The sequence below is a fragment of the Hippocampus bargibanti genome, linkage group LG13 (assembly GCF_051943395.1).
Source record: "Hippocampus bargibanti isolate YZ-2025 linkage group LG13, ASM5194339v1, whole genome shotgun sequence".
Lineage (NCBI taxonomy): Eukaryota > Metazoa > Chordata > Actinopteri > Syngnathiformes > Syngnathidae > Hippocampus > Hippocampus bargibanti.
In genome coordinates, this window is record NC_142746.1 from 20,015,780 (window position 1) to 20,043,566 (window position 27,787).

General features: G+C 36.9%; 1 protein-coding gene across 2 annotated transcripts in view; it reads left to right on the forward strand.

Moving 5' to 3' along the window:
• LOC148889666 (protocadherin-15-like) overlaps positions 1 to 27,787 on the forward strand; it is a 239,531-nt gene that overhangs the window by 164,776 nt on the left and 46,968 nt on the right. For both annotated transcript variants that reach the window (XM_089011774.1, XM_089011773.1), the window contains 5 exons: positions 718 to 1,023; positions 3,781 to 4,011; positions 8,100 to 8,216; positions 14,067 to 14,207; positions 15,648 to 15,760. In XM_089011774.1, coding sequence (XP_088867900.1) covers positions 718 to 1,023; positions 3,781 to 4,011; positions 8,100 to 8,216; positions 14,067 to 14,207; positions 15,648 to 15,760 — 908 coding nt within the window. The remainder of the gene's footprint in view (positions 1 to 717; positions 1,024 to 3,780; positions 4,012 to 8,099; positions 8,217 to 14,066; positions 14,208 to 15,647; positions 15,761 to 27,787) is intronic.

Genomic DNA, 27,787 nt, shown 5'->3' on the forward strand with positions numbered 1-27,787 from the left:
ATGGCAAAAAAAAACTACAGACCTCGAAAAAGAGTTAATAATAATAATAATAATACATTTAATTTCTAAGCTCCTTTCAAAACTCTCAAGGACATTTTACAGTCACAGTTTCTCTGTGGGTGAGCAGCGGCAATCACACGCACCAGCGTTCACTCAACCCGGAAGTAACTCAAATAGATAGAAAGCTAGCTAGCTAAGCGATAGCTAATAATAATAATAATAATAATGATAATAATAATAATAATGATAATAATAATAATAATAATAATAATAATAATAATAATACATTTAATTTCTAAGCGCCTTTCAAAACTCTCAAGGACACTTTACAGTCACAGGATGATTTTTTTTTCTGTGGGTGAGCAGCAGGAAGCCACACGTGGTAGTGTTCACTCAACTCGGAAGTAACTCAAATAGATAGAAAGCTAGCTAGCTAATAGATAGCTAATATATTCTTATTATTATTATTATTATTATTATTATTATTATTATTATTAGCTATCTCTTAGCTATCTCTTAGCTAGCTAGCTTTCTATCTTTTTGAGTTATTCCGGGTTGAGTGAACACTGGCGGGTGTGGCTGCCGCTGCTCACCCACAGAAAAACTCATCCTTTGACTGTAAAGTGACCTTGAGAGATTTGAAAGACGCTTAGAAATGAAATGTATTATTATTATTATCATCTTCTCTCCAAACAAACTCATCTTTTATCCCCGTAGGCCACAGATCCAGACGCGGGGGTCAACGGTCAAGTGAGCTTCCGCATCGTCAATCATCCCGACTTGTTCGTCATCGCCGCCAACGGCAGCATCTACACGCGGGTGCCGCTGGATCGCGAGATCAGGGACAGCTACGAGCTGGTGATCGAAGCTTCCGACGGGGCCGTGGACCCCCGGCGTACCACCTTGACCCTGACGGTGCGGGTGACGGACATCGACGACAACAGCCCGGTGTTTGCGCAGCAGACGTACGTGGTGAACGTGCCTGAGAACACCCCCGTCGGAACCGTGATCCTGACGCTCAGCGTAAGTGTATGGTTTAGAGCCCGTATTAATGCTATCATTGAGAAGGTAAAAGACAGGCTGCCAAATGAAAAACAAAAGTAATGTATTGATTGTAAAGAGCAATACATTGGGGAGACTAAACAAATTCTCAAAAAAAGACTATCAACATCGCAGGGATAATACTAGTGGGCCTCAATCGGCAGTACATATACACCTAAGAAGCTAGCAACCACTCATTTGACGACAATGAGGTTAAAATCTTAGCGAAAGAAAATAGATGCTTTGAAAGGGGAATAAAAGAAGCTATTTTCATAAAACAGCAAAATCCTTCACTAAATCGCCATGGTGGGGTGAGGTTCAATTTGGATCGTTTGTACAACAGGCTTCTTAGGCAACATAGGCTTAGTTATGCTGATGAGGTGATACCGGATCAAATGGGGAAATCAGGCCAGTCGTAGACTCCATAATCAGGCAGGACAATAGAAGTAATCAGTGTAGCCGCAGGGAGTAGTCCTCTGCTCCCCCCGACCTGAAAGCAGGGACCAATCATAGCAGAGTCTGGCACTGCCACATCTGGACAGTAATAATAATAACAATAATAATACATGCAATTTGTAAGCGCCTTTCAAAACTCTCAAGGACACTTTACAGGATAAGAACACAAATATTTTCTGTGAGTGAGCAGCGGCGGCCAGACGCACCAGCGTTCACTCAACCCGGAAGTAACGCACACACATTTAATTCTTAATTCCGACTTTTAACTCATAATTCTGACTTTTAACTCATAATTCTGACTTTTAACTCAGAATAGGGATGGATATATATATATATATATATATATATATATATATATATATATATATATATATATATATATATATATATATATATATATATATATATATATACAGTAAAGTCTTGTTATATCGATATCGGTTATATCGATAGTACTGCTTATTACGATACTATTTCTATGAACGCAAGGAGAAAATTTACATGCCGCATCGGATATATCGATAGTCCAGTTATATCGATATAACAGGACTTTATTGTATATATATATATATATATAAGCCTCTTGGATAACAAGCGAAACGTCCGACACCCCCAAAGAAGTACAGGTAACGGCTGAAGAAACCTTTTCATCGATGTATATTATACTTGTATGTACGTACAAGTGTGTATCTTGGAATGGAGCAATGCAGTTTGTTTTTTAACACTTTGGAATGCAAAAGGTAGCTTCAAACATGCCGAGCGAACCGATTGGAGGGATGAGTAATTGCCGGTGTATTGCACGTGACAATTTGCTCATCGGTAGGAAGGGCGAACGAAAGGGGGGGGGGGGTGATTGCGTGACGCTCACACTGTGACATTAATCTACATCCCCGTCAGGCGAACACCCGGACAATTAGATTTGGGGTGTATCTCCCAAGGATTTTTCTTGAAATGGAATGCATGGCACGCATTTGTACATTTATCCGTGCCATTGCACATGATTCATACGTTTACGAGGTGTAAATTTCAACCCACGAGCGCCGATACGCAGTCATCCAAAGTCGAATAAAATTGGAATGTGTTGGGAATGTATTAGCCGATAGAGTTCAAAATGGCCGAATGCATATTCATTACGTATGCATACTGCATATGGATTAAATATACCGTACGAAACCCTGACACACAATGCCCTTTACTTGAACTCCTTTACGACATACAGTGATACATTGGCTTATGAACTGAATTGGTTCCCAGACAGAGTGTGTATCTCAAAAATTAATTTCCCATAGGAAATCATTAAAATGAGAATAATCAGTTCTCAGGTCCCGATAAAACATAATTTTCTACTTTCTAATTTTCTAAGCCTTAAAACTACCCAAAATATTTTATGTATAATAAATGTGCTATGGTATTATATTTAAATAAATAAACTGTACTCTATAATAAAGTCGTTTTATTTAACTTTGTGATGGCCGTTAATGGCTTGATGGAATGGAGTGGCCGGTTTCATCAGTAGTAAACACTTGATGAGGAACGTAGCCTTCTTCTTTCACCATCTTAAGGAATGATCCATTGTAGGTGCTTTCTCTGCGATAATTTTACCTAGTACCTCAACATAGCTTTTTGCATCAAGTGTACAGATGGCTTGCGCGGGTTATTTGTGGAGCCTGATTGATGGGATATTTTAACCTTGCAGTCTACACCCTGCCTTTGACTCTGTCTCCGGTCCCAACACTGTGAACAAAGACTCAAACACAGGAAGATTGTCTTTGACTGCCGGCAGGGGACGCAGCCATTCATGACCGACGCCCAATGCCTGCATCCCTCTTCCAAGCTATTTATTGAGAGTATATGCAAATTTAAGTAATACATTACGAAAACATAGTCTTCTTGATTTGAATACCACGCCTCTGGACGTCCCATGCACCAACAACTATAACACAACAGAACATGGACATTTTAATAGGTTATCCTTTCCATGAACTGATAGATTTGTAACTTGGCTAATGAGCTCTTCCTGTGAAGGATGTTCAAGTCGTTAACAACTTCGGTGATAAAGTAGTATCCCAAGTCCTAAATCTGTCCAAGGCCAGATCCCCCAGGTGAAGCTGACAATTTAACTTGCTGTGTCTGTTGACCTCAGATTGACCCCAGGTTGTCTGTGCTTCAATTGTGTATTCGAGTCACACATGTTGACAGAGCATATAACAGCATGAAACTTTTAAATATGATAACTTCTTATTCTCCATCACCCCCCACCCCCCATTGCAATGTTCCCTGCAGGCTACAGATTCAGACCTTTTCTCCAACGTCACCTACCGGATCAAGTCGGAATCGGCTCGCCAGCTCTTTTCCTTAAACGCAATCACCGGAGAGTTGTCCATGCTTCAAACTCTGGATTTTGAAGATCTGGCTGCTATGGGAATGGGAGCCTTGTATACATTCCAGGTGGAAGCTGTCGACCAGGGAGGTGTCACGGCACCGGGGCAGGCTACCGTCACAGTCCGGATCACGGTAAGAACCCCCAACCAACCATCCCAAAGCCCACTTGACATTCATCCCTGCCGCAAGCTCTCAGAGTGCTGTCATATATTTTACCCAGAGGACCTCAAAAGCCAAGTCAAGTGAAGAACTCTCAACTCAACTTGATTAACACATTTGCAAAAAATAACAATGGTTGAAGTATGACTTTGGGGTAAATCGTAAAACCTTTAACTCATTCACTGCCAGACGATATGCAAAAATGTGTCCACTCCAGTATCAGGGTTTTTGTCATTTTCACTCAAATCGCAGGACCCGCAAAATATTGAGTTTTAGGTTTACATAAACATTCAAGAAAGCGTTAGAAACCTTTATCATCAGAAAAAAAAAAAAAGTTAATTCCCAAGTTATATGTGTCTGGAGTTATATGATCTTGAAATGGGGGTGGCTGGACAAAATACAATACATACATATTGATTTATATAGCGCTTTAACAAGCTGGAACAAAGCGCTAACATAGACAAAACTGAAATGCTGCCGCCTCGTGGAAGGGAGGAAACATTGCCAGAGGTCTGACCAGTGCTTTATCGGCACGCTCGCAAGCAAAACCAAAACCAGAATAAATTCGGGAATGGCAGCGAATAAGCTTATTTTCGAGCCTAAAGATTCGATAAATGAGCTTGAATCTTCAATCAAATTGAATCACAAGCCATTTTCCCATTTGTATCGCCATATGTCGCATTCCTCGGTAATCAGTATTTAGCCGAAAGCGCCAGCTAGCTTTTGGCGAGTGGCTTTCGAAGGATTTTCCATGATGCATTTTCTCCGGTGTTTGGTATGGTAATGTTGAAAAATATTGCAGCAAAATGTATTTTTTCCTCCCTAGCATTTCTGCCTTGAATATTTTTACTTGCGACTCAAAAATGAAGAATTGAATAAAACATGCCACTACTCAGATGCACTTCATCGTGTTATAACATAGAAAATCATTGCCAATCGGATTTTCCTTTTCTTTTTTTGTCCTAAATTCGGATCCTAGTGGCAATTTTTGGGACGTACGGTGATACCTTGACTTACGAACTGAATTGGTTCCCAGACAGAGTGTGTAAGGCGAAAAGTGTGTATCCCAAATATTAATTTACCATAGGAAACCATTAAAATGAGAATAATCCGTTCCCAGTTCCCCATTAAACATAATTTTCTACTTTCTAATTTTCTAAGCCTTAAAACTACGCAAAATATACTTGTAATTAAAGAAATAAACTGTACTATATAATAAAGTCATTTTATTTTTTTATTTTATTTACCTTTGTGATGGTCGTTGATGGCTTGATGGAATGGAGTGGCCATCTTGAGAAATGATTCCTTGGAAGCTTTGACAGCTTGATCATCAGGACTGGCTTACCTTGATTGGATTGGATATGGATTGGATTTGCCTTTATTAGTCTCACAATGGAGAAATTTAAATTTCATTTGTCATTTGATGAGTGACACTATAAATCCCTGTAAGACGCTTAAAGTTCTCGATCCATCCGTGCCTAGGCTTGAAATCATCAATGGATGACGAACTTCCAGGTTGCCTCTTGACGAGTGAAGTTGCCGTGCTTTCTCTGCAATCATTTTACCTAGTTCCTCATCAATTGTGTTCTGTTTGGCTGGGTTGATAGCTTTTTGTATCAAATGTACAGATGGCTTGTGCGGGTTATTTGTGGAGCCTGATTTATGGGATATTTTAACCTTGCAGTATGCACTCTGCCTTTGAACTATCAATAACGTTGAAACGAGTCCAAATTTCACTGTATTTTCTATCCATGTTCTCACTCTCTGTTGTCTTCTTATCAATTTTATTTGCAGCTCTGTGTCACTGCTGCGTTCTTGACCAATCATGTGCGGCTTTAACCAAAGACTGGGGGCGGGGAATAGAGGACAAATACAAGTCGGCTGCCATTTCCTTTTAGGAGAACGGGCTCGTTCGCGAATGACACATCACTCATTGTGGCGTTCCGTGTCTATCCCGAAAAATAGTTCGTATGCCAAGATTAAATTCTCATGAATTTAACGTTGTTTAGCCGAAAAGTTCGTTAGCCAAGGCTAACGAACGATACGATAAGCCGAGGTATCACTGTACAAACTTTGTCAAGGATGTTGTTCGGTTTATGCGATACTCGTTGCTAATGTGGCACGGCTTTGTCCGACTTTAAAATAGCATCGGACCGACCCGCCACACACAGTGTAGTTCGTCCTTTGCCAAGGGTCAACTTTGTTCCCGACACCGAGGACCTTCGTTTGATTGGCAAAAGCAGATCAATCCGCCCTGCCGATAATCAAACCACGGTCGGTTGTTTTTGAAAATAACCGACTCGCACGAGCGTCTCCGCTTCTGGTATAAAATATCTCCAGAGAGGCTATTTGAAGTCTTTTGCCGTTTGATTTCCTTCTTGTATTGTTTTGTCGTTCGCGCATTCGCAGGATGCTCTGTTGTGCGGCTTGTCCTGTGTGTCCTCGCCGTCAGAATGAACTCGTTTTATCTCTGTTGGTGATCACACATACACACAAAAGAACAAAAAAAAACGATGTTTTGTTTTGTCCTCGAGGAGCGTTTATGAATCATTCATACTTGCTGTCACAACTGTTGGGAAATAAGATTAGGCCAAATGATTTATTTATTTTTTATTTTTATTTTTCAGGACTCAGGGCTGAGATTGCAAGATTACGAAAATGCAATTGGCATACACGGCCAAACTTTCACATTGACCTGCTGTGCATTATTAACAAAAGGCTTGTTATTTCAAGACATTTTCATGCGCCTCGCGGTTGAGGAAATCGTGAGCGCTGCATTCCGACACTAGCGTAGGTTGTTTGCCTTTGTTGTGCTAATGCACAATCTAACATTGGTGCCAGCATATTTTGTTATCCGCCCTATTATTAACCACAGCATAATTCCTCTTGTTTTGAATTCGCTACTTGATACATGGGGGAAAAAAAAATGTGCGGACGACCTGCTGCAATTTTTTATTTCTGATCAATGTGGAGTTTCAAAGCATGAAGAGTCGATTTCACGTGGGTGGTAATCTCGTTGGCTCGCGGACAAAGTAAAAATGAGAAAGAATAAATAAATAAATAAATAAATAAATAAATAAATGGATAAGCGAACAAATAAATAAATCCATAAATGAATACATAAATAAAAATGATATACAAAAAATAATAATAATATATAAATCACACTTATGAATAAATAAATATTCATAATCTATAAATAAATAGCCTTGATATCTAAATAATATTTATAAATAAATAAATATCAACACGATATAAATAAATAGCAATCATATATAAATAATATTTATAAAGAAATATACGTATGAATAAATAGCAATGATATATCAATAATATGTATAAATAAAAAAATATTAAACATGATAGATGAATAAATAGCAACAAGATATGAATAAATAGCAATGATATATAAATATGTATAAATAAATACATATCAATGTGCATAAATTAATGGCAATGATATAGAAATGATATTTATAAATACAAATATTAAACAGGTAATAAATAAATGAATAAATCAAGTACATAAGTAAATAAATACGTAAATAAAAATAAATAAATAAATAAAATGCATTTGGAGACCAAATAAGAAGAATCCTAAAGCCTCCAAAATAAAGTTCACAAATAGCAGTCCAACGTAATGTCGCTACAAGTGATTATTATGCTCCGCATAACACGTAGTAGCAACGGTCTGGGCAAACTGCCAAAAAAAAAAAAAAAGCATTTGAATACATTCCTGCCTTTTGCAGGAATGTATCATGTTATGATTCAATTTTATTTTTGCTCTTTGTCTCGGCAATTCTTCAATCACTCCCCCCCCCAAAAAAAAAAAAAAAAAAAAATCAATCATTGATAAGGAGCCATCCGACTAACTTGTGTCTTTCTTCTGTATCTGCTATACTTTGTGTCAGCCTTGCAATTGAAAATTCGATGTGATTACGCGTTTGCAGTTATTCCAGACAATCGAAGTCCATGATCAAATTCCCTTTTTCCTTTTCCTTCCAGGTTTATATCCTTTCATTTGCAATATTCAATCATGGTTTCTCTGCCTGTCTTTTCAGGATATGAACGACTTCTCCCCCGTCTTTAGCCAGCTTTTGTACAAAGGCATGGTGGCGCCCAACGCTGAGAAGGGGACACTCATCACCACTGTGTTTGCAGAGGACGCTGACCCGGCGGTGAGGATATTCATTATTAAACCTTCACAAGAAAAAAATAAGGAAATTAACTCATTGACAGTGACTGTGACAATGATAATGATGATTATGATTATGAGTATGATGATGATGATGATGATGATGATGATAATAATAATAATAATACATTTTATTTCAAGTGCCCAAGGACACTTTACAGTAACACAATAATAAATAAAATACAAATATAAATAGAATACAATAAATAAAATACAATTATAAATAGAAACAAGAGATAGAGCTGCACAAATAAATAAATAAATACATGAATAAATAATAATAATAATAATAATAATAATAATAATAATACATTTTATTTCAAGTGCCTTTCAAAGCTGTCAAGGACACTTTACAGTCACACAATAATAAATAAAATACAAATATAAATAGAATACAATAAATAAAATACAATTAAAAATAGAAACAAGAGATAGAGCTACACAAATAAATAAATAAATACATACATGAATAAAAAAAATAATAATAATAATAATAATAATAATAATAATAATAATAATAATAATAATAATAATAATAATAATAATAATACATTTTATTTCAAGTGCCCTTCAAAGCTCTCAAGGACACTTTACAGTCACACAATAATAAATACAATACAAATATAAATAGAATACAATAAATAAAATACAATTAAAAATAGAAACAAGAGATATAGCTACACAAATAAATAAATAAATACATACATGAATAAATAATAATAATAATAATAATAATAATAATAATAATAATAATAATACATTTTATTTCTAGTGCCTTTCAAAGCTGTCAAGGACACTTTACAGTCACACAATAATAAATAAAATACAATTATAAATAGAAACAAGAGATAGAGCTACACAAATAAATAAATAAATGAATAAATAATAATAATAATAATAATAATAATAATAATAATAATAATAATAATACATTAGATTTTAAGCGCCTTTCAAAGGACACTTGACAGTCACAGAGAAGCATAGGTACTATAATAAATAAAATATAATCATAAATGCATTGCAATAAATAAAATACAATTATAAATAGAAAGAGATAGAGCTACACAGAAAATGCAATTTTAAATAGGTGGCTTTTGAGATGGGATTTCAAGATGGGAAGAGAATCAATGTTGGAAGGAAGTGAGTTCCAGAGTTTGGGGGCAGAGCTGCTGAAAGCTTTGTCCCCCGTCGACGGGCATGGGGGGAGGGCACACAGACGTGAAGGGAAGAAGAGGATCTGAGGGAACGAGAGGGGAATAGAAATTTGAACAGGTCAGATAGGTATGGCGGGGCAAGGTTATGGATAGCTTTGAATTCATAAAGAAGAATTGTATATCATTTAACATAGACAAACAACCATCATCAGCCTGTTCTGGGAATGTGGGAGGAAATTGGAGTACAGTGAGAAAACCCACAACCCCCGCGTACCGGAAATGATCCACCTCCCTGCAATGTGAGATAATCTCCCGCTCACCCACGACCTGTATGACAAGTGCTCTGAAAAAAAAAAAAAAACGCTTTTTGCTGATGTTTGAATAGTGACCGGCGAGATCCACGGCGCTCAACTGTGCATATCTCGTTGTGTTTCTAATTAAAGCTCCGCGTCTATACAATATAGAACAAAGGCGGCAAGCCTTGTGCGCTTTTTTTTTTTTCCTTCATGATCGAATCTGAAAGACCGGCTCGGCTCGGCGAGCACCCGCTTCCCCACGATGCGTTGCTCTTTCAACATCAGACGTTCTCATTTGTTCGCTTGTTTCACGCCACGAACTTGAAAGTCACTGCAAGCCCGCATGCTTTCATTTGTGTACCCCCCCCACCCCCACGTCCGTCCCCCCCTCCCCCTCCTCTCAACCTCACTCCGTGTATGCATGTACTATCTCAATTTTTCCTCACCGGCTCAGCTTTGACGTGTATGAGTCATCAGCTGCCATTAGCCCCTGTCGGCGTCACACTTCAGAAAATCTACATGCTTTGGGGAGATAGAGAGGGGAGGGGGGGGTCTTCACAGTTTGGTGTCTGTGGAGTTTCTTTTCTCAAGAGTGAAGCAATAATGACTTTGGTCTATTTTATTCCGGGAACATTTCTACAGCACGTCGGTAACCAAATTGACAGTTGAATTGATTCAATGTTTTTTTTGGCACTCGATACGACTAAACTTTTTTTATTTGACACCGCCTTCATTTTTGTTCTTCGGGAATCTGTAAGGGACACTCACAAAGGTTGTTTCCGTCAGTCTGGGGAGCCCAAACTTTTATTTTATTTTATTTTATTTTATTTTATCTTATTTTTTTATTTTATTTTATTTTATTTTATTTTATTATGTTGTTTATTTATTTATGTACCTTTTATTTATTTTATTATATCGTATGTATGTGTAATGTGTGTATCGTATGTATTTATTTTGTATTTATTTGTTTATTTTATTATCATATATATATATATATATATATATATATATATATACAGTAAAGTCTCGTTATATCGATATCGGATATATCGATAGTCCCGGTTATATCGATATTTTTTTGGACTCCCTTGAATTTATATCGATATTTTTTTGATATCCGATCGATATAACGAGACTTTACTGTATATATATATATATATATATATATATATATATATATATATATATATATATATATATATATATATATATATATATATATATATATATATATATATATATATAATCTTTTTAAAATACGCTCAGTAGACGTCATTTGAAGTGATTTTACAAATGATGGACACAACTTGTCCGGAGGCGCTGGTTGTCCTTTAAATGAAATAAGATCAGAAAACCTTTACTAGTCTTCACAATGGAAAAATTCCCAATTTACAGCAGCAAAGTTACAATTTGAAGATACACCATTCATTGGGGGGTGCACTCAGAATGAGCAAAATCTAGATTCAATTCTATTTTTCTTCTCTTTGGCAAATTGGAACAGATTAATCAAATTTCCATTCATTTGAATTAGGAACGACAATTTGAGATTTGCGTTTGTATGGTCAAGAAGCAAAAATTGCATTTTCAGGCACCACACTACATTCTTAACCTTGTGTCAGGTTTATTTTTGTATTTAGAATTTACCTGACACCACAGGCTCTATATTAAATTCGAATCATCATTCCACTTGCCTCTGCCCAAGGCGTCCGACTCTTTCAAAACCTTCTGCGATATGAGACCACAAACTACCCCTCAGCAGGTCGATGCGTTGAGCATACGTGACGCAAACGGGCCTTTGACTGACACAGCATTTCGATTTCCTAACAGGAGTGGACTAACCCAGTCTCTTATTGACCTGAGGCTCAAAGCATTTTATTGATAACGTGTCCGTCAAAGGCTAATAGAATATGTATCAAAGCCAGATGGTGTACTACGTCTCTGTCAAAAGTTTATACAGTTTGGACCATCCCTGTTAGCTTTGTCCATAGACCGCTATCTATCTAGTTTACACTTTGGGAGTGATGCTAGTAATGTCTAAAAGTCTTTTCATCTCATGGTCCATCACTAGGAATCTGATTACCATAGAGACAAATGTTCCTCAATGGATTATTCCTCCTGGCCAAATTTGAAAGGTCTGTTATTGATGACTGGTGGCTCTTTGCAGGAGGAAATATAGTCTTTCTCTTTGGTTGAGAGCTGCTTGTCTTTTCACAGCGTTTTAAAAAGCATGTTATACTCATTCACTGCCAGACACGTGCAAAAAAATGTGTCCATTCCAGTGCCAGGGTTTTTGTCATCGTCACTCGAATTCCAGGACCCACAGAGTATTGCATTTTAGACTGAAAGAATATATTTCATTTCTAAGCGCCTTTCAAAACTCTCTCAGTCACTTTACAGTCACAGGATAAAGTGTTTCTGTGGGTGAGCAGCGGCAGCCACATGCGCTAGCGTTCACTCAACCCCGAAGTAACTCAAATCGATAGAAAGCAAGCTAGCGAGCTAATGGATAGCTAATAAATTGGTGATAGATATCCAGCGGCTAGCCAGCTAGACACCTTACAGCCAGCCAGCTGGACAGCTAATAGCTAGCGAGACGGTTAATAGCTAGCCAGCTAGCTAATAAACCTAGCTAATAAACCTAAACCTAAAATATTTTTGATTGTTTTGATTTTTGGGTGATACAGCATTGTATGGCCTGTTGCAGTAAAAATATGTTCTTTGCCCCGCTCGTATAAAACTAGCTCCATGTGCTTTGTAAATGATTTTTGAGGTCCATCTTTTTTTTGGTGACAAGACAGAATCGGTCTTCAAATCATTATCCCAACAGGAAACCAAGACGGGAGCACTTTGCGTGATTGATGAAGGTTGTCACTAAGCGACCAATGTTTTATTATTTTTTTTCATTCATGAGTAATCGCGACACATTGACACATCGACAACTTCTATGAAAATGACAGATTTATCTTTGTATACAGATACAGTGATACCTTGGCTTCCGAACTTAATTAGTTCCCAGACAAAGTGTCTAAGGCGAAAACTGTGTATCCCAAAACTTAATTTCTCATAGGAAACCATTAAAATGAGAATAATCCGTTCCCAGGTCCCCATTGAACATAATTTTTGACTTTGTAATTTTCTAAGCCTTAAAACTACAGAAGACAAGGTATAGTTCATATGCCAAGGTAAAATGTTCATAAATGTAACGTTTGTAAAATGAAAAGTTCGTAAGCCAAGGGGTTCGGAAACCGAGGTATCACTGTGCATGGGTGGATTCTAAAATTTGTATTTTTAGTTTTTTATCATTATGATAGTTGTGAAAATTAGCATTTTGTACAAAGATGCTAGCCAGCTATTTTACCATGAACTCATGAAAAACTGATTGACGAATACCAACAAAATATTTGGCAGATTAAAAGGCATTTCTAGGCATTTTTTTAATCGTGTTAGCCGTAAAAATCAAATGACCGAATGTAACGTAATGGAAATTAGAGTTATGCTTTCGACGATACTGAGATGAGCACGCCAGCGACATGGATTCCATGAGCGAGCACGCTTACTTAAGCCAATGATTTTGTTATGATTTATTTATGACGTATAATCAGAAAGAAAGCAATAAAATATTGACTTGACGAGATGACCCAGGTCTCCGGTTCGTGCGTACAAAATGCTAATTTGACCAAAACGGCGGCCATGATGGCGCTTCTCCGTGGCAGCGCAATCCCTATTCTTGAGTTTTATTGTTAATCCACTGTGACAATCTTTTCCATTGTCCTGCAAATCCCCCTTGAGATGGTTTCCTACCCTCATAAAGAGCCCCCTCGGGGTTATATTCATGCTTTATCTGTTGTCAATGTCGCCTTAAGTCTGGCAGTTCTTCTAAGCAACATATCTTATTGAAAGGGGGGTCCATTATTAAAACAAATATCAGTTCTGTCCTTGTGGAGGAAAGGGGTGTAAAGAAAACGATAAAGATGATCCGCAATCAAGAAATGTGTTTAATCTTAATATAAGTGTCACAGTGAACGCCCAACGCTGACTAATTATTAATGCGAATGATTTATTAGAGGGACTGTAGGGATGAATTTATTGATTAAAAAAATCGTTTTCCACTTTTTCATTCACATGGAACTCAAGAACTCTGAATTAATCAATGGCGTTTGATTTTTACAAGTCAGTGCAATCCATGATAAAGTCATAATTACACATCTTTGTTTATTTATTTATTATGTTTGTTTGTTTTTAAATAGTCATTATTAAACATTATGAAAATCCAATTTTGGTGCAACCTGTGTGCACTCCAACATTTGCTCTGTTTCGACTACTCCGCCAAGATTTAGTGACCTGCCATAATCTTCTTTTTTTTCTTATTTTCGTGCATTTCAGGGCACTCCAGCTAGCTTTGTGCGCTACAGAGTAGACCAGGACAAATCGCCGTACAGCGGGAGCATCTTTGATGTGGAAGAAGTGACCGGAAGGATCGTCACCAAGGTTAACCTCAATGAAGAGCCCAGCCTTACCTTTAAAGTGAGTAGAGGCCACAGTGTAAATGGATGGATGGATGGATGGATGGATGGATGGATGGATGGATGGATGGATGGATGGATGGATGGATGGATGGATGGATTGATTGATATGGATAGATGGATGGATATGGGTGAATGTATATGGATGGATATGGATGGATGGATGGATGGATGGATGGATTGATTGATATGGATAGATGGATGGATATGGGTGAATGTATATGGATGGATATGGATGGATGGATGGATGGATGGACTGATGGATATGGATGGGTGAATATGGGTGGATGGATATGGATGGGTGAATATGGGTGGATGGATATGGATGGAGATTGATGGATGGATGAATATGGATGGATGGATGGATGGATGGATGGATTGATATGGATAGGTGGATGGATATGGGTGAATGGATGGATATGGGTGAATGTATATGGATGTATATGGATGGATATGGATGGATGGTTGGATGGATGGATGGATGGTTGGATGGATGAATGGATGGATGGATGAATATGGGTGGATGGATATGGATGGAGATTGATGGATGAATATGGATGGATGGATGGATGGATGAATATGGATGAGATGGATGGACGGATGAATATGGATGGATATGGTTGGATGGATTGATGGATATGGATGGATGGATGAATATGGGTGGATGGATATGGATGGATGGATATGGATGAATATGGATGGATGGATGGATGAATGAATAGATAAATATGGATGGATATGGATGAATATGGATGGATGGATATGGTTGGATGGATGGATATGGATGAATATGGATGGATGAATAGATAGATATGGATGGATGGATATGAATGAATGGATGGATGGATATGGTTGGATGGATGGATATGGATGAATATGGATGGATGAATAGATAGATATGGATGGATATGAATGAATGGATGGATGGATATGGTTGGATGGATGGATATGAATGGAAGGATATGGATGGAAGGATATGGATATGAATGGATGGATGAATATGGATGGATATGGAGATGAATGGATATGAGTGGATGGATAGATAGATATGGATGGATGGATATGAATGGATGGATAGATATGGTTGAATAGGATAGATAGGAATGGATAGATAGATATGATCCGATCAGGCTTTCGGACCGTCACAAAATATTTTTTCGATGACATCATTTTATCCTGCCGTCCCACAAGCAAGCAATGTTTGCAGCATTTTAAATCAGACCATTATCACAAGGTGACTTGTCCTGTTTGTTATTTTTAAACTTTTATTTTTAAGAGAGAAACAGGCACTCTAAGGACACTTGGTTATAATGACAATGTCCCAGACACTACGTTGCAACAACAACAACAACAAAAAAAAACGTCCCACTCCTTCAAATGCTTGTAAAACGAATAACGGTGTATACACGGTGTAATATCAGGTAACTGTTTGTGCGTGCAGTTGTTTATCATCGCCTTTGACGACGGCGAGCCGGTGAAGACCAACAGCGCCTTGGTGGAGATCACCGTCCTGCAGCCCTCCCGCATTCCCATCTTCACGCAAGAGGAGTACAGGTGGGCGCGCGTGCGTTTGTTATGATAGTACAACGTGCTCCAATTCATAATCGACCGCTCTATCAAATACTTATCGATGTGCGCTCCCTCATTTGGGATTAATAATGTGTGTTGATGAAGTTGTCCTCCATTCTGCTCATGTGTCACTGTCACACTGTCTTTTTTGCGATATTAATCTTCTACTGCCGAGTGAATTTTGCTTCTGGTTAATAGCTATTTGCTATTTAAGTCCATGACTTTGATGAATTTGAGGAATTAGTTACAAAGGCAACTACTTTTATCATACCATATTTTCCGTTGCATAAGGTGCACCGGTGTATAAGGCGCACACCAATGAATGGTGTATTTTCAAACTTTTTCCATATACAGTGAGTGATACATTGGCATACGAACTTAATTGGTTCCCAGAAGAGTGTGTAAGGCGAAGTGTGTATCCCAAAAAATAATTTCCCATAGGAAACCATTAAGATGAGAACAATCCGTTCCCAGGTTGCCATTAAACATAATTTTCTAATTTATTATTTTCTATGCCTTAGAACTACACAAAATATACCTTATTTTATTTATGTATAATAAATGTGCTATTGTATTATAATTAAATAAATAAACTGTACTGTATTATAAAGTCGTTTTAGTTACCTTTGTGATGGTCGTTGATGGCTTGATATAATGGATAGCTTTTTGCATAAAGTGTCTCACGGAGCTCTGGGTTGTACATCTTGGAAGTTGTGATATTGCAACAGCAACAGATGCAAGCAGACACACTAGAAATGTCATTAATAGCTGCTTCCCTTGCTTGTCTTTTCATTTCAAATTGAACTGATGGCTAGTGCGGGTTATTTGTGAGCCTGATTGATGGGAATTTTAATCTTGCAGTCTAAACTCTGCCTTTTATCTATCGAAGTTGAAACGAGTCCAAATTTCACTGTTATCTACCCTTTTTGTCAGTCTCTCTCTGCCGTCTGCCTGTCTCTTTAAAGTTTAAACCACCTCCCCTCACTGCTGCGTTCTTGACCAATCATGTGGCTTTAACCGAAGACTGGGGGCGGGGAATAGAGGACCAAAAAATGTCGGCAGCCATTTTCTTTTTTGGAGAATTGCTTCACACTCTCTTTCTATAAACCCCCAGCCCCCTTAATTTATCCCCTAAACCATTAGCTAGCTGGCTATCTATTAGCTATCTATCCAGCTATCTATCTTCTTAGCTGGCTATCTATTTGCTGTTTGTTAACTAACTATCTGGCTACCTATTAACTATTTATCCAGCTAGCTGGCTATCTATTAGATGTCTATTAGCTAGCTAGTTAGCTGGCTATCTATTAGCTAGCTGGCTGGATATCTGTTAGCTATCTGACCAGCTAGCTAGATATCTATTAGGTAGCTAGCTGGCTATATATTAGCTATCTAGCTAGCTTTTTATTTATTGGAGTTATTCCGGGTTGGGTGAACGCTGGTGCGTGTGGCTGCCGCTGATCACCCACAGAAAAACTTATCCTGTGACTGTAAAGTGACCTTGAGAGTTTTGAAAGGCGCTTATAAAAGAAATGTATTACTATTATTATAATATCATGGCGCTTGACATGCTTGATTTGCGGGCCGAATAAAATGCAGTTGCGGGCCCGATTTGGCCTTAGACCCTCTTGTGTTATCAGAAAAAATAGTTAATTCCTAAGTTATATCAGTCTGGAGTTATCTTAGCTTGCAATGGGGGCATCTGTACAAAATACAATATAAAACATGCATATTGATTTATATAGCACTTTAACAACAGCTGAAGCTGTCACAAAGCTCTAACATGGAAAAACGGAAATTGAAGGAAGAGAAAAAAAACATTGCCAGAGGTCTGACCAACGCTTGATAGGCACCCCTGCAAAAAAAAAAAAACAGAAATTCATGAATGGCGCTCCACGTCACATTTATCAATTCTTGAATGAATTCAGGAATGGCAGCGTATGAGTTAAGACGGGACTCGGTTACCTGCCATGAGGGATCCCGATTAGCATTATCGACGAAGTATTTTCCTGCAACACAGTTCTGTCCTGTATCATTGTTCAATATCCATTTTCTTTCATATAACCTCGAAGTAGTGATATCCGCTAAACGCGGGTGGCTAGGAATTGTCCCGTCTATTCCAATATACCCGTCTGAAAATACCCCTTGTTGCATTTAACGATAAACCGCTCCATAGCGCATTAAAGAGCAATAACAAATGACTTCCTACGCTCACATTTTATTGATCAATATTATTTTAACGAGACCTTTTTTTGGCAAGCTGAAGCGTCGACACTCTATAACTGTCAGAAAGGTCAAAAGTTCTCGTTGTTTCTCATGGGATGCTAACGCGATGCCACGCGAGGTTTTGACCCAACAAAAGACTGATGTTTGCAGTGACTCAGGAGGAATTCATCTTTCATAATTCATCTACGCATAGATTATTAACACTCCATCAGAAACGGCTTTGAAGCACTTTTTTTCAATTACAGTAAAGTCTCGTTATAACAATATCGGATATATCGATAGTCCCGGTTGTATCGATACTATTTCTATGCACGCACGGAGAAAATTACATGCAAACAGGGTTGGATATATCGATAGTCCCGGTTATATCGATATTTTTTCGGACTCCCTTGAATATCGATATAACGAGACTTTACTGTATTATTTTTTTATAGCCGGCGTGTCACTCAGCGTAGGTAGACCAGTCACCATAACTGAATTTGACATGTTTATTAATTCTCTGATACGTCCATCGATGAAAAGGTTTCTTCAGCAATCATCTGTACTTTTTTGTACAGATGTTTTTTTTTGTACATACCCCCTATGCGTATGTTAAAGTGTCGCGGCACGGAATTGAAGCGGATTGACGTGGGACAGGAGATAAGAGACAATTTCTTTTTGTCAATGGATGCTACGGCTTTGTGTTTGCTTTTAATATTTAGCTTGTAGTAGACATGCACATTTCACCATGACGTCCCTGATACACTGGTGAAAAGGACGCTTTGATTCTCTCCTCCTTCATTTAGAACTGCTTCATGCAACAAAGAGTGCTGAAAGTGCTTAAGATTGAATGACTGTCAGTGTATTTGTGTTGTCATGTTATTGGTTATTTAGTTTTTAGGTTATTTTGATTTCAAGATGGCGCCGCGACATGGGCTGCCTTTACAGCAGCTCCTGTATTTTGGTTTTGTACTTTTTTCTTTCCTCTTCCTTTCATAACTTTGCTGTTGTGAAATGTAATTATTTCCACTGCTAGACGAATAAAGGCGAACCCAAACCAATCCAATCAACAAATTTTGCCCGACTGTGAAAAAAGGTTGGGACCGGGATCCCGGGGGTTGGGGGGGATTAAGCAGCTGGCCGCGACCGCAAATGATGAACCATGAAAAGCGTTAAAAAGCTAGGTACTGGAGCTTTTCACCGTCTTTCCTGCTGAGGAAGTCCAATCTGCTCGCTCTTTTGAGCCGAGAGCTGGCTCATCCCTCACCCGCCTTGCCCCCCGTGCTCACGTCTGTCACCGTGCAGGCAGTTAGTTATATGAGCAATCGTGTAAATTATGCTAGCAGCTCAAAGAGGGGAAAGGTGCGGGGGTGCGCACAATCAAAACAGCTCTGCTGGGTGTTGGCCTGGCTTAATGATTTCTGCCCGTGCTTTATGGTCGCCGCCGTCCATCTGTCAGAACGGGAAATGAGGGCCTCCCAGTCGTTGTTAGCTTCAATAAATGCCTCCGACCGCCTTTTATGCTGTAGCGGCACACCTGCCATTCGTTGCCGAGATTTTGAGATCATGGCAGCATGAGCCGTTTATGTAAGCGAGCTCGTAAAAGAGAGAGTGCAGTAAAGCGGAATGTATAGCGGTTATGTCAAATTTTTTCAGGGGGGGGATAAAGCGGCATGGATTCGTTTGCTTGTATGAATGTAAAAAAAAAACACATCCACTATGGCACAGGGCATTTTCTTTCTGTATTATTGAACATGTTAGAGGCCAAAATGGTCATGTTGTTTTTTTTATTTTAATTTTAAATTTAAATTTAAATTTAAATTTAAATTTAAATTTAAATTTAAATTTAAATTTAAATTTAAATTTAAATTTTTATTTTATTTTATTTTGCTTTATTTTATTTTATTTTATTTTATTTCAGGGGGGGATAAAGCGGCTCGTTTGGGATAAACGGCATGGTTTGGTTTGCTTGTATGAATGTAAAAAAAAAACACATCCACTATGGCACAGGGCATTTTTGTCTGTATTATTGAACATGTCAGAGGCCAAAATGGTCATGTTGTTTTTTTATTTTATTTTATTTTATTTTATTTTATTTTATTTTATTTTATTTTATTTTATTTTATTTCAGGGGGGGGGGATAAAGCGGCTCGTTTGGGATAAACGGCATGGATTGGTTTGCTTGTATGAATGTAAAAAAAACCGCATTCACTATGGCACAGGGCATTTTCTTTCTGTATTATTGAAGATGGTAGAGGCCAAAATGGTCATGTTGTTTTTTTATTTGATTTTATGTCATTTGATTTTATTTGATTTTGATTTTATTTGATTGTATTTTATTTTATTTTATTTTATTTTATTTTATTTTATTTTATTTTATTTCAGGGGGGGGGATAAAGTGGCTCGTTTGGGATAAACGGCATGGATTGGTTTGCTTGTATGAATGTAAAAAAAAACCACATCCACTATGGCACAGGGCATTTTTGTCTGTTTTATTGAACATGTTAGAGGCCAAAATGGTCATGTTGTTTTTTTAATTTTAATTTTAATTTTAATTTTAATTTTAATTTTAATTTTAATTTTAATTTTAATTTTAATTTTAATTTTATTTTATTTTATTTTGCTTTATTTTATTTTATTTTATTTTATTTCAGGGGGGGGATAAAGCGGCTCGTTTGGGATAAACGGCATAGATTGGTTTGCTTGTGTGAATGTTAAAAAAACGCATCCACTACGGCACAGGGCATTTTTTTCTGTATTATTGAACATGTTAGAGGCCAAAATGGTCATGTTGTTTTTTTTATTTTAATTTTAATTTTAATTTTAATTTTAATTTTAATTTTAATTTTATTTTATTTTGCTTTATTTTATTTTATTTCAGGGGGGGGGGATAAAGCGGCTCGTTTGGGATAAACGGCATGGATTGGTTTGCTTGTATGAATGTAAAAAAAAAACACATCCACTATGGCACAGGGCATTTTTGTCTGTATTATTGAACATGTTAGAGGCCAAAATGGTCATGTTGTTGTTTAATTTTAATTTCAATTTTAAATTTAAATTTAATTTTTATTTTATTTTATTTTGCTTTATTTTATTTTATTTTATTTTATTTCAGGGGGGGGATAAAGCGGCTCGTTTGGGATAAACGGCATGGATTGGTTTGCTTGTATGAATGTAAAAAAAAAAACGCATTCACTATGGCACAGGGCATTTTTTTCTGTATTATTGAACATGTTAGAGGCCAAAATGGTCAGGTTGTTTTTTTTTATTTTAATTTTAATTTTAAATTTAAATTTAAATTTAATTTTTATTTTATTTTATTTTGCTTTATTTTATTTTATTTTATTTTATTTCAGGGGGGGGGATAAAGCGGCTCGTTTGGGATAAACGGCATAGATTGGTTTGCTTGTATGAATGTTAAAAAAACGCATCCACTACGGCACAGGGCATTTTTTTCTGTATTATTGAACATGTTAGAGGCCAAAATGGTCATGTTGTTTTTTTTTTTTTTTTTTTTTTTTTTTTTTTTTTTTTTTTTTTTTTTTTTTTTTTTTTTAAGTATCACTGGATATATATATATATATATGTTATTTTTTTAGAATTATTTCGTTATTTTTTTTACAATTACCTTCAAGCAGCCGTGTAGTGTGCAACGCCGGTTTCAAAGGACCGTACTGCGCACTTTATTTTTCATCATTTCAAAGCGTCACCAGAAGTCTTCTTAATAAGTCTCCGATATTCCATTTTGAACAGATACAAAGGATACAGAGGACTAATCATCCACAAGTGTCATTTCACTCAAAATTTGTTAAAATTATTTTTTATCCCCATCTTTGGCGGATGCTGAGGATAGCTTTTGTTGCCATGACGACCAAGGGGGTCGAAGTAGAAGTGTTGACTATTGACTCATGTGAATTTAGTGACTTATGACGACCCCCTGCCCCCCCCCCCCTTGCTTCTATGTGCATCCAGTCCCAATTCACCACTGTGCGCCCAGACTGCAAATGAATGACACCTTCGCAAAAGCCACCAGGGGCCACTTTCACCAGATGGCTGAAAATGAACCATTAAATTTAATTTAGCAAGGTGGAAGTGCACGACTGGTTAGTCAAAGAGGCATTTTTGTTTTAATGAGAAGATCACCACGGATTTATTTGCCTATTTAATTTCACACTTGACGCATGGCGGTCTCTCCTTAGACTTGATTCTTTTATAATAATCTTCTTTTCCTTTCCGCTTTACTACTACTACTAATAATAATAATAATAATACATTACATTTTAAGCCCCTTTCAAAGGTCTCAAAAACACTACAGTCACAGACAAGCATAGGTACTATAATAAATAAAATAGAATCACAAAAACGAATATAATAAACAAAAATACAGTTATAAATAGAAACAAGAGAAAGAGCTACACAGAATATGCAATTTTAAAGGACAACCGACACCATTTTTTTGTTTCCTAACTGACATCAGAAAAACGTTTTATAGCATCTAAAATACCCAAAATACGCAGGCTGATATTTTCAGTCAAATGCAAAACACCAATAAAAATGAGTTAGTGTCCCAAAACTACTTCAAAATGACCCCGGAAATGACGAGTTTCAGAAGGTCCCGCCCCCTTGTTCGTGACGTCATGCCAGGGCGTCTCCCCTTGCTCTAGAATCAAAACAATGGCTTCAGATTTGGAGAATTTGGAGCTTTCTTGTTAGTCATCCAGTTATGAATATGATTCAAATAGTTCTGAAGAGGAAAGCATACATGTTTGCAATCGATTAAAAAAGTCATTCCGGGTCATTTTGATGCATCTGGACTGAAATGTAGCGTCCCAGAAAATGCACAAGATGGCGCCCAAGCTCCCTTGGAAATTGGCTTATTTGTCTGCTGGGAATTTGTGTCAACTAGTATCGAATAGTAGTTTTGGTGCAACACACAAGGATTCACCATCGCTTTATTTATGTGTTTTCCTTCTAATTTCGCCATCAACACGGATCAACACAAAGTTTTCAGACCAAACAAAGTACCCAAAATGCATTGTGTGTCGCTTTCTCAGGGGCGTTCCTTCAGTGACGTCACGTGAGGAATCGTCACCAACTCAAAAACAAGACTTCCTGAATATTATCTAGCTATATGCTGTGAAGTCTTTGTAAAATACGCCCAGTAGAAGTCATTTGAAGTGATTTTACAAATTATGGACACAACTTGTCTGGAGGCGTCGATTATCCTTTAAATCAGGGGTGTCAAAGTCATTTTTTGCCGCGGTCCACATTGTAGTTATGGTTTCCTCTCGAGGGCCGTTATGAATTTGGGGAACCCATTAGAATGTTTAAATCCTTCAAATATTACATATAGAGCACACAGCAAATTAATGAATAACTCGTTTTCAAATCTGAAGTCAAGAATAATGACTTTTATTGTGGTTGACATCCAAAAATATGAAATTTTGGCTCAGATTTTAGCAATCATCATGGAATTTAACACGTTTGATTTGCTTTCGCGGGCCGAAAAAAATGATGTGGCGGGCCGGATTTGGCCCGCGGGCCTTGACTTTGACACCTGTGCTTTAAATGTATAAAGAAGAATTTTAATTGTAAATCGTTTATTCAAGACAATTTACAAGCAGTCTCTTTTTCATTTCTTCACGTTGACATGAGCCATATGTGGCAACAAGGCTGTAGACATGAATTCACAAATGATGAGCTTTATTTTGTAGGAGTCAACTAACTTTTATGAGCAAAATGACCATTTTCTTGCATCTTCTCCGTGGAGGAGGCCAAATCACCAAATAAAACTGTCAAACCTTGCCGTTTGTTACCAGAAGAGGACCCCATTTATGTCAGCGGCATCTCCGGCGCGATTCAGCTTGTTAGAGAGAGAATAATGTCTCCCTGCGGGCGAGGCCTCCAGGTGCCAAATGATTTAGTCGGCCCGCTATAAAGCATGCGGGCTACCGCGTCTGTTTGCGTGATGTCGTCGTGCATCGCCGTCCTGGCCGCTTCTGCGGCGTGTCAGGCTGACCTCGGTGGTTAATTATCATGCTGATCATATTGATCTTGATGTCGTGTCGTAAAAGAGGCGTGGGTGGTGGGGGAGGGGCAATAGCAACAATGAAAGGCGCTCAGCAGTCTTGATGTTTGGCAGCCATTCTTTGTATTTGTGTCTTCATATTCATATTATTATTATTCTTTTTCTTATTATTATTATTATTAGTAGTAGTAGTAGTAGTAGTATTATTATTAGTAGTTTATTATTTTATGATTTTATGATTTTATGATTTTATTATTTTATTATTTTATTATTTTATTATTGTATTTTTTATTACTTTTTACTTATTTACTTTGTTACTTATTTACTACTTCCAGGTTGTTTGAACGCTGGCGCGTGTGGCTGCCGCTGCTCACCCGCAGAAAAAATATCCTGTCACTGTAAAGTGTCCTTTTGAAAGGCGCTTATAAATGAAATGTATTGTTACATTATTATTATTATTATTATTATTATTATTATTATTATTATTATTATTAATTTAGTGTTATGATTTTATGATGTTATGATTTTGTGATTTTATGATTTCATGATTGTATGATTTTATTATTTTATTATTTTACTATTTTATTATTTTATTATTTTATTTTATTATTTTATTTTATTATTTTATTATTTTATTATTTACTTTGTTACTTATTTACTACTTCCGCAGAAAAAATATCATGTGACTGTAAAGTGTCCTTGAGAATTTTGAAAGGCGCTTATAAATGAAATGTATTATTATACAGTATATTATTATTATTATTATTATTATTATTATTATTATTATTATTTTTATTTTTTTTTTTTATGAATACAACTGGTTTGGATTGGATTAACCTATATTAGTCTCGCAGTGGAGACATTTACATTGTAGATTGCTTCTTATAATGCGGTGCGCCCAATGTATGAGAGTTTATGTTTATGTTTGATAACATAAACATTTTTAATAATAATAATAATAATAATAATAATAATAATAATAAGTGTTGAAAATGTCTTATTTTTCTGTTGTACCTGTCGCTCACTCATATGGAAAAAGATGACCCACAGCACAAAGCAAAAACTAAATAAATATTCAGAGCGATGTCTCATTAAAAATAAATAAATACATAACATATTTTTCAATTCTGGCTCATTACTCGTCCACATTCCCAGAATGTTTTCAGATGCTTAAAAAGTATTGAATTCAATTTTACCGCAAGTGCAGCCCTCATTATCCTTAAAAACGGCCCCCGAAGATTAAATCCGTTGTTCAAGAGTCTTGAAAATGTCAAAGCTGATAAACAACTTTTGGAAAAACTTTGTAATTAGACTGCAATCACCATAAAACAAAAGAAAAAAAAAATGTGTGAAGCGTGTTTTATAGCCCCGTGTCCGCATTAGTGAATGAGGGCTGTTAAATTTGATCGACGTGGTCTTAAAAAACGATTTGTGAAAAGTCATCAATTTGTCTTGCTTTAATTTCGACTCGTCAAATAGTGTGAGTACAAACATTTTTTTACGTCCTTATACAACTTTCATTTTTTTTCGTATTAAAAAAAAAATCATCCATTTTTTACGGAGGAGAATTAGGGCCACTGAAAAAAATAAAATAAAGTTGTCAAGATTGTCTTTTAAATGTCAAAATTCTGACCTTAAACTCATAATTCTGACTTTATTCTTAGAATTCTGACTTTGAAGTGAAAATTATGACTTTAAAGTGAGAATTATGACTTTAGTCTCAGTATTTTGACTTTAATGGACTTTATTCTCAGAATTCTGACTTTAAAGTGAGAATTCTGACTTTATTCTCAGTATTTTGACTTTAACAGACTCAAAATTCTTCGATGTAAATGTTTCTTCTGCTGTCATCTGTACTTCTTTGAAGGTGTCGGGCGTTTCGCTTCTTATCCAAGAAACTTCGTCAGCAAACTAAAGTCTTACTGGTAGTTTCGGCCCTATGTATATATCCCTACTGTCCAGACGTGGCGGTGCCGGAGTCTGCTATGATTGGTCCCTGCTCTCAGGTCGGGGGGGGGGAGCAGAGGACTACTCCCTGCGGCTACACTGATTACTTCTATTGTCTTGACTGACGACTGGCCTGATTGCCCAATTTGCCACCTCATCAGCATGACTAATCCTATGTTGCCTAAGCAGTCTATTGTACGAACGATCCAAATTGAACCTCACCCCACCATTACGGTTAAGAGAAGAATGTTGCTGTTTTAGTATCCGCAATGTATTGCTCTTTACAATTTTCATTTTTACAATGTATTGAATAAACTACATTACTTTGTTTTTCATTTAGACTCAACAAATTCTCAAAAAAAGACGTTTATCAACATCGCAGGGATAATACTAGTGGGCCTCAACCGGCAGTACAGTTGCACCTAAAAGCTAGCAACCGGTCATTTAATGACAATGAGGTTAAAATCTTAGCGAAATAAAATAGATGGTTTGAAAGGGGAGTAAAAGAAGCTATTTTCATCAAACAGCAAAATCCTTCTCTTAACCGTAATGGTGGGGTGAGGTTCAATTTTGATCATTTGTACAATAGACTGCTTAGGCAACATAGGATTAGTCATGCTGATGAGTTGATACCAGGGCGAATTGGGCAATCAGGCGTGTTGTATAAAAAAACTGAACTCTGAACCCCAACTTCTCATCTCCATGCAATTTAAAAGTCCATTTCCCGTATTACATCCCCTTTAAAAGGCCTTCGTGTAGCTTTTAGAGCACACGCAGCAAAATTGCATCCTTTTTTCCCCCCCATCTCTCCTCCTCTCTAATATTCATCACAATTAAAATCCGCTAAACAGATAGAAGTTGTGAATTATTCTAAATCGCGTGATAAAATATGTATCGCCGCAATTATGACAGCGCGGCAGAGCTCATTTCCCCTTGCTACTATAGTCCAGATGAGAAGTCATCCCAAGTAAGGAAGTTCATCTTTGTTTTTTTCCCCGACCTAAAAAGGTAGTTAATATTTTAAATATAATAACTAACGATAATTCACGCGATAAAGAGAAACCCGAAAGAATATTATTCCCAACTGGTTTTATTCACCCCTCCTCCATTATTCATCTTCAGACTCTCACATATCCATACAAGATTATTACATTTCATCACAATGCTGTTCACTAATATACTTCTTTTTATGTATTTTATCAACCGGAGTGAATTTATGGGTGTGCGCAGGAATCTTGATATTCAATAGCAAAATATTTGTGATTGGCCGTGCTTTATTATTTTTTCGTTATTTATTTTTCAGTACTTTCACATCAAAATGACTCAAGATTGCCTACTTTATAAACCAAGTGAACATGTTTCACTTGTAATGCGGAATGGGATGTCGATACCGACAAAAAAATAATATCATACTTCCCAATATTTGCTGTTGTTTGTTCGGTTTGCCTATTCCCACCTATCAATCATGTTTCCATCCGTTTTGCCATTTGAGACCCTTTGTGTCACTCGACCTTTTGCCCTCCAGCCATCTGAAATTGCTTTGTAATTGAGTGGAAGATTTTATTAGCGCCAACTCTACAACAACTATTTTTTTAAAGGTCGCTGTGCTAATTGAGGTGCGAGAAGTGTAGAAACTGGTAGACTAAAAGGAGATTTACCGGGTTTGCACGAAAAGTCATTTGAACATTTTTATGTTTTCTTTGTATCAGTTGTAAGGCCCGCCTACTAAGCAATTTATCGTCACGAGGAAGGCAATTCCATGGACAGTAATACATCGGTTTACGAAGCCCTTGGCTTACAAACTTTTCGGTTTACGAACGTTACATTTATGAAAA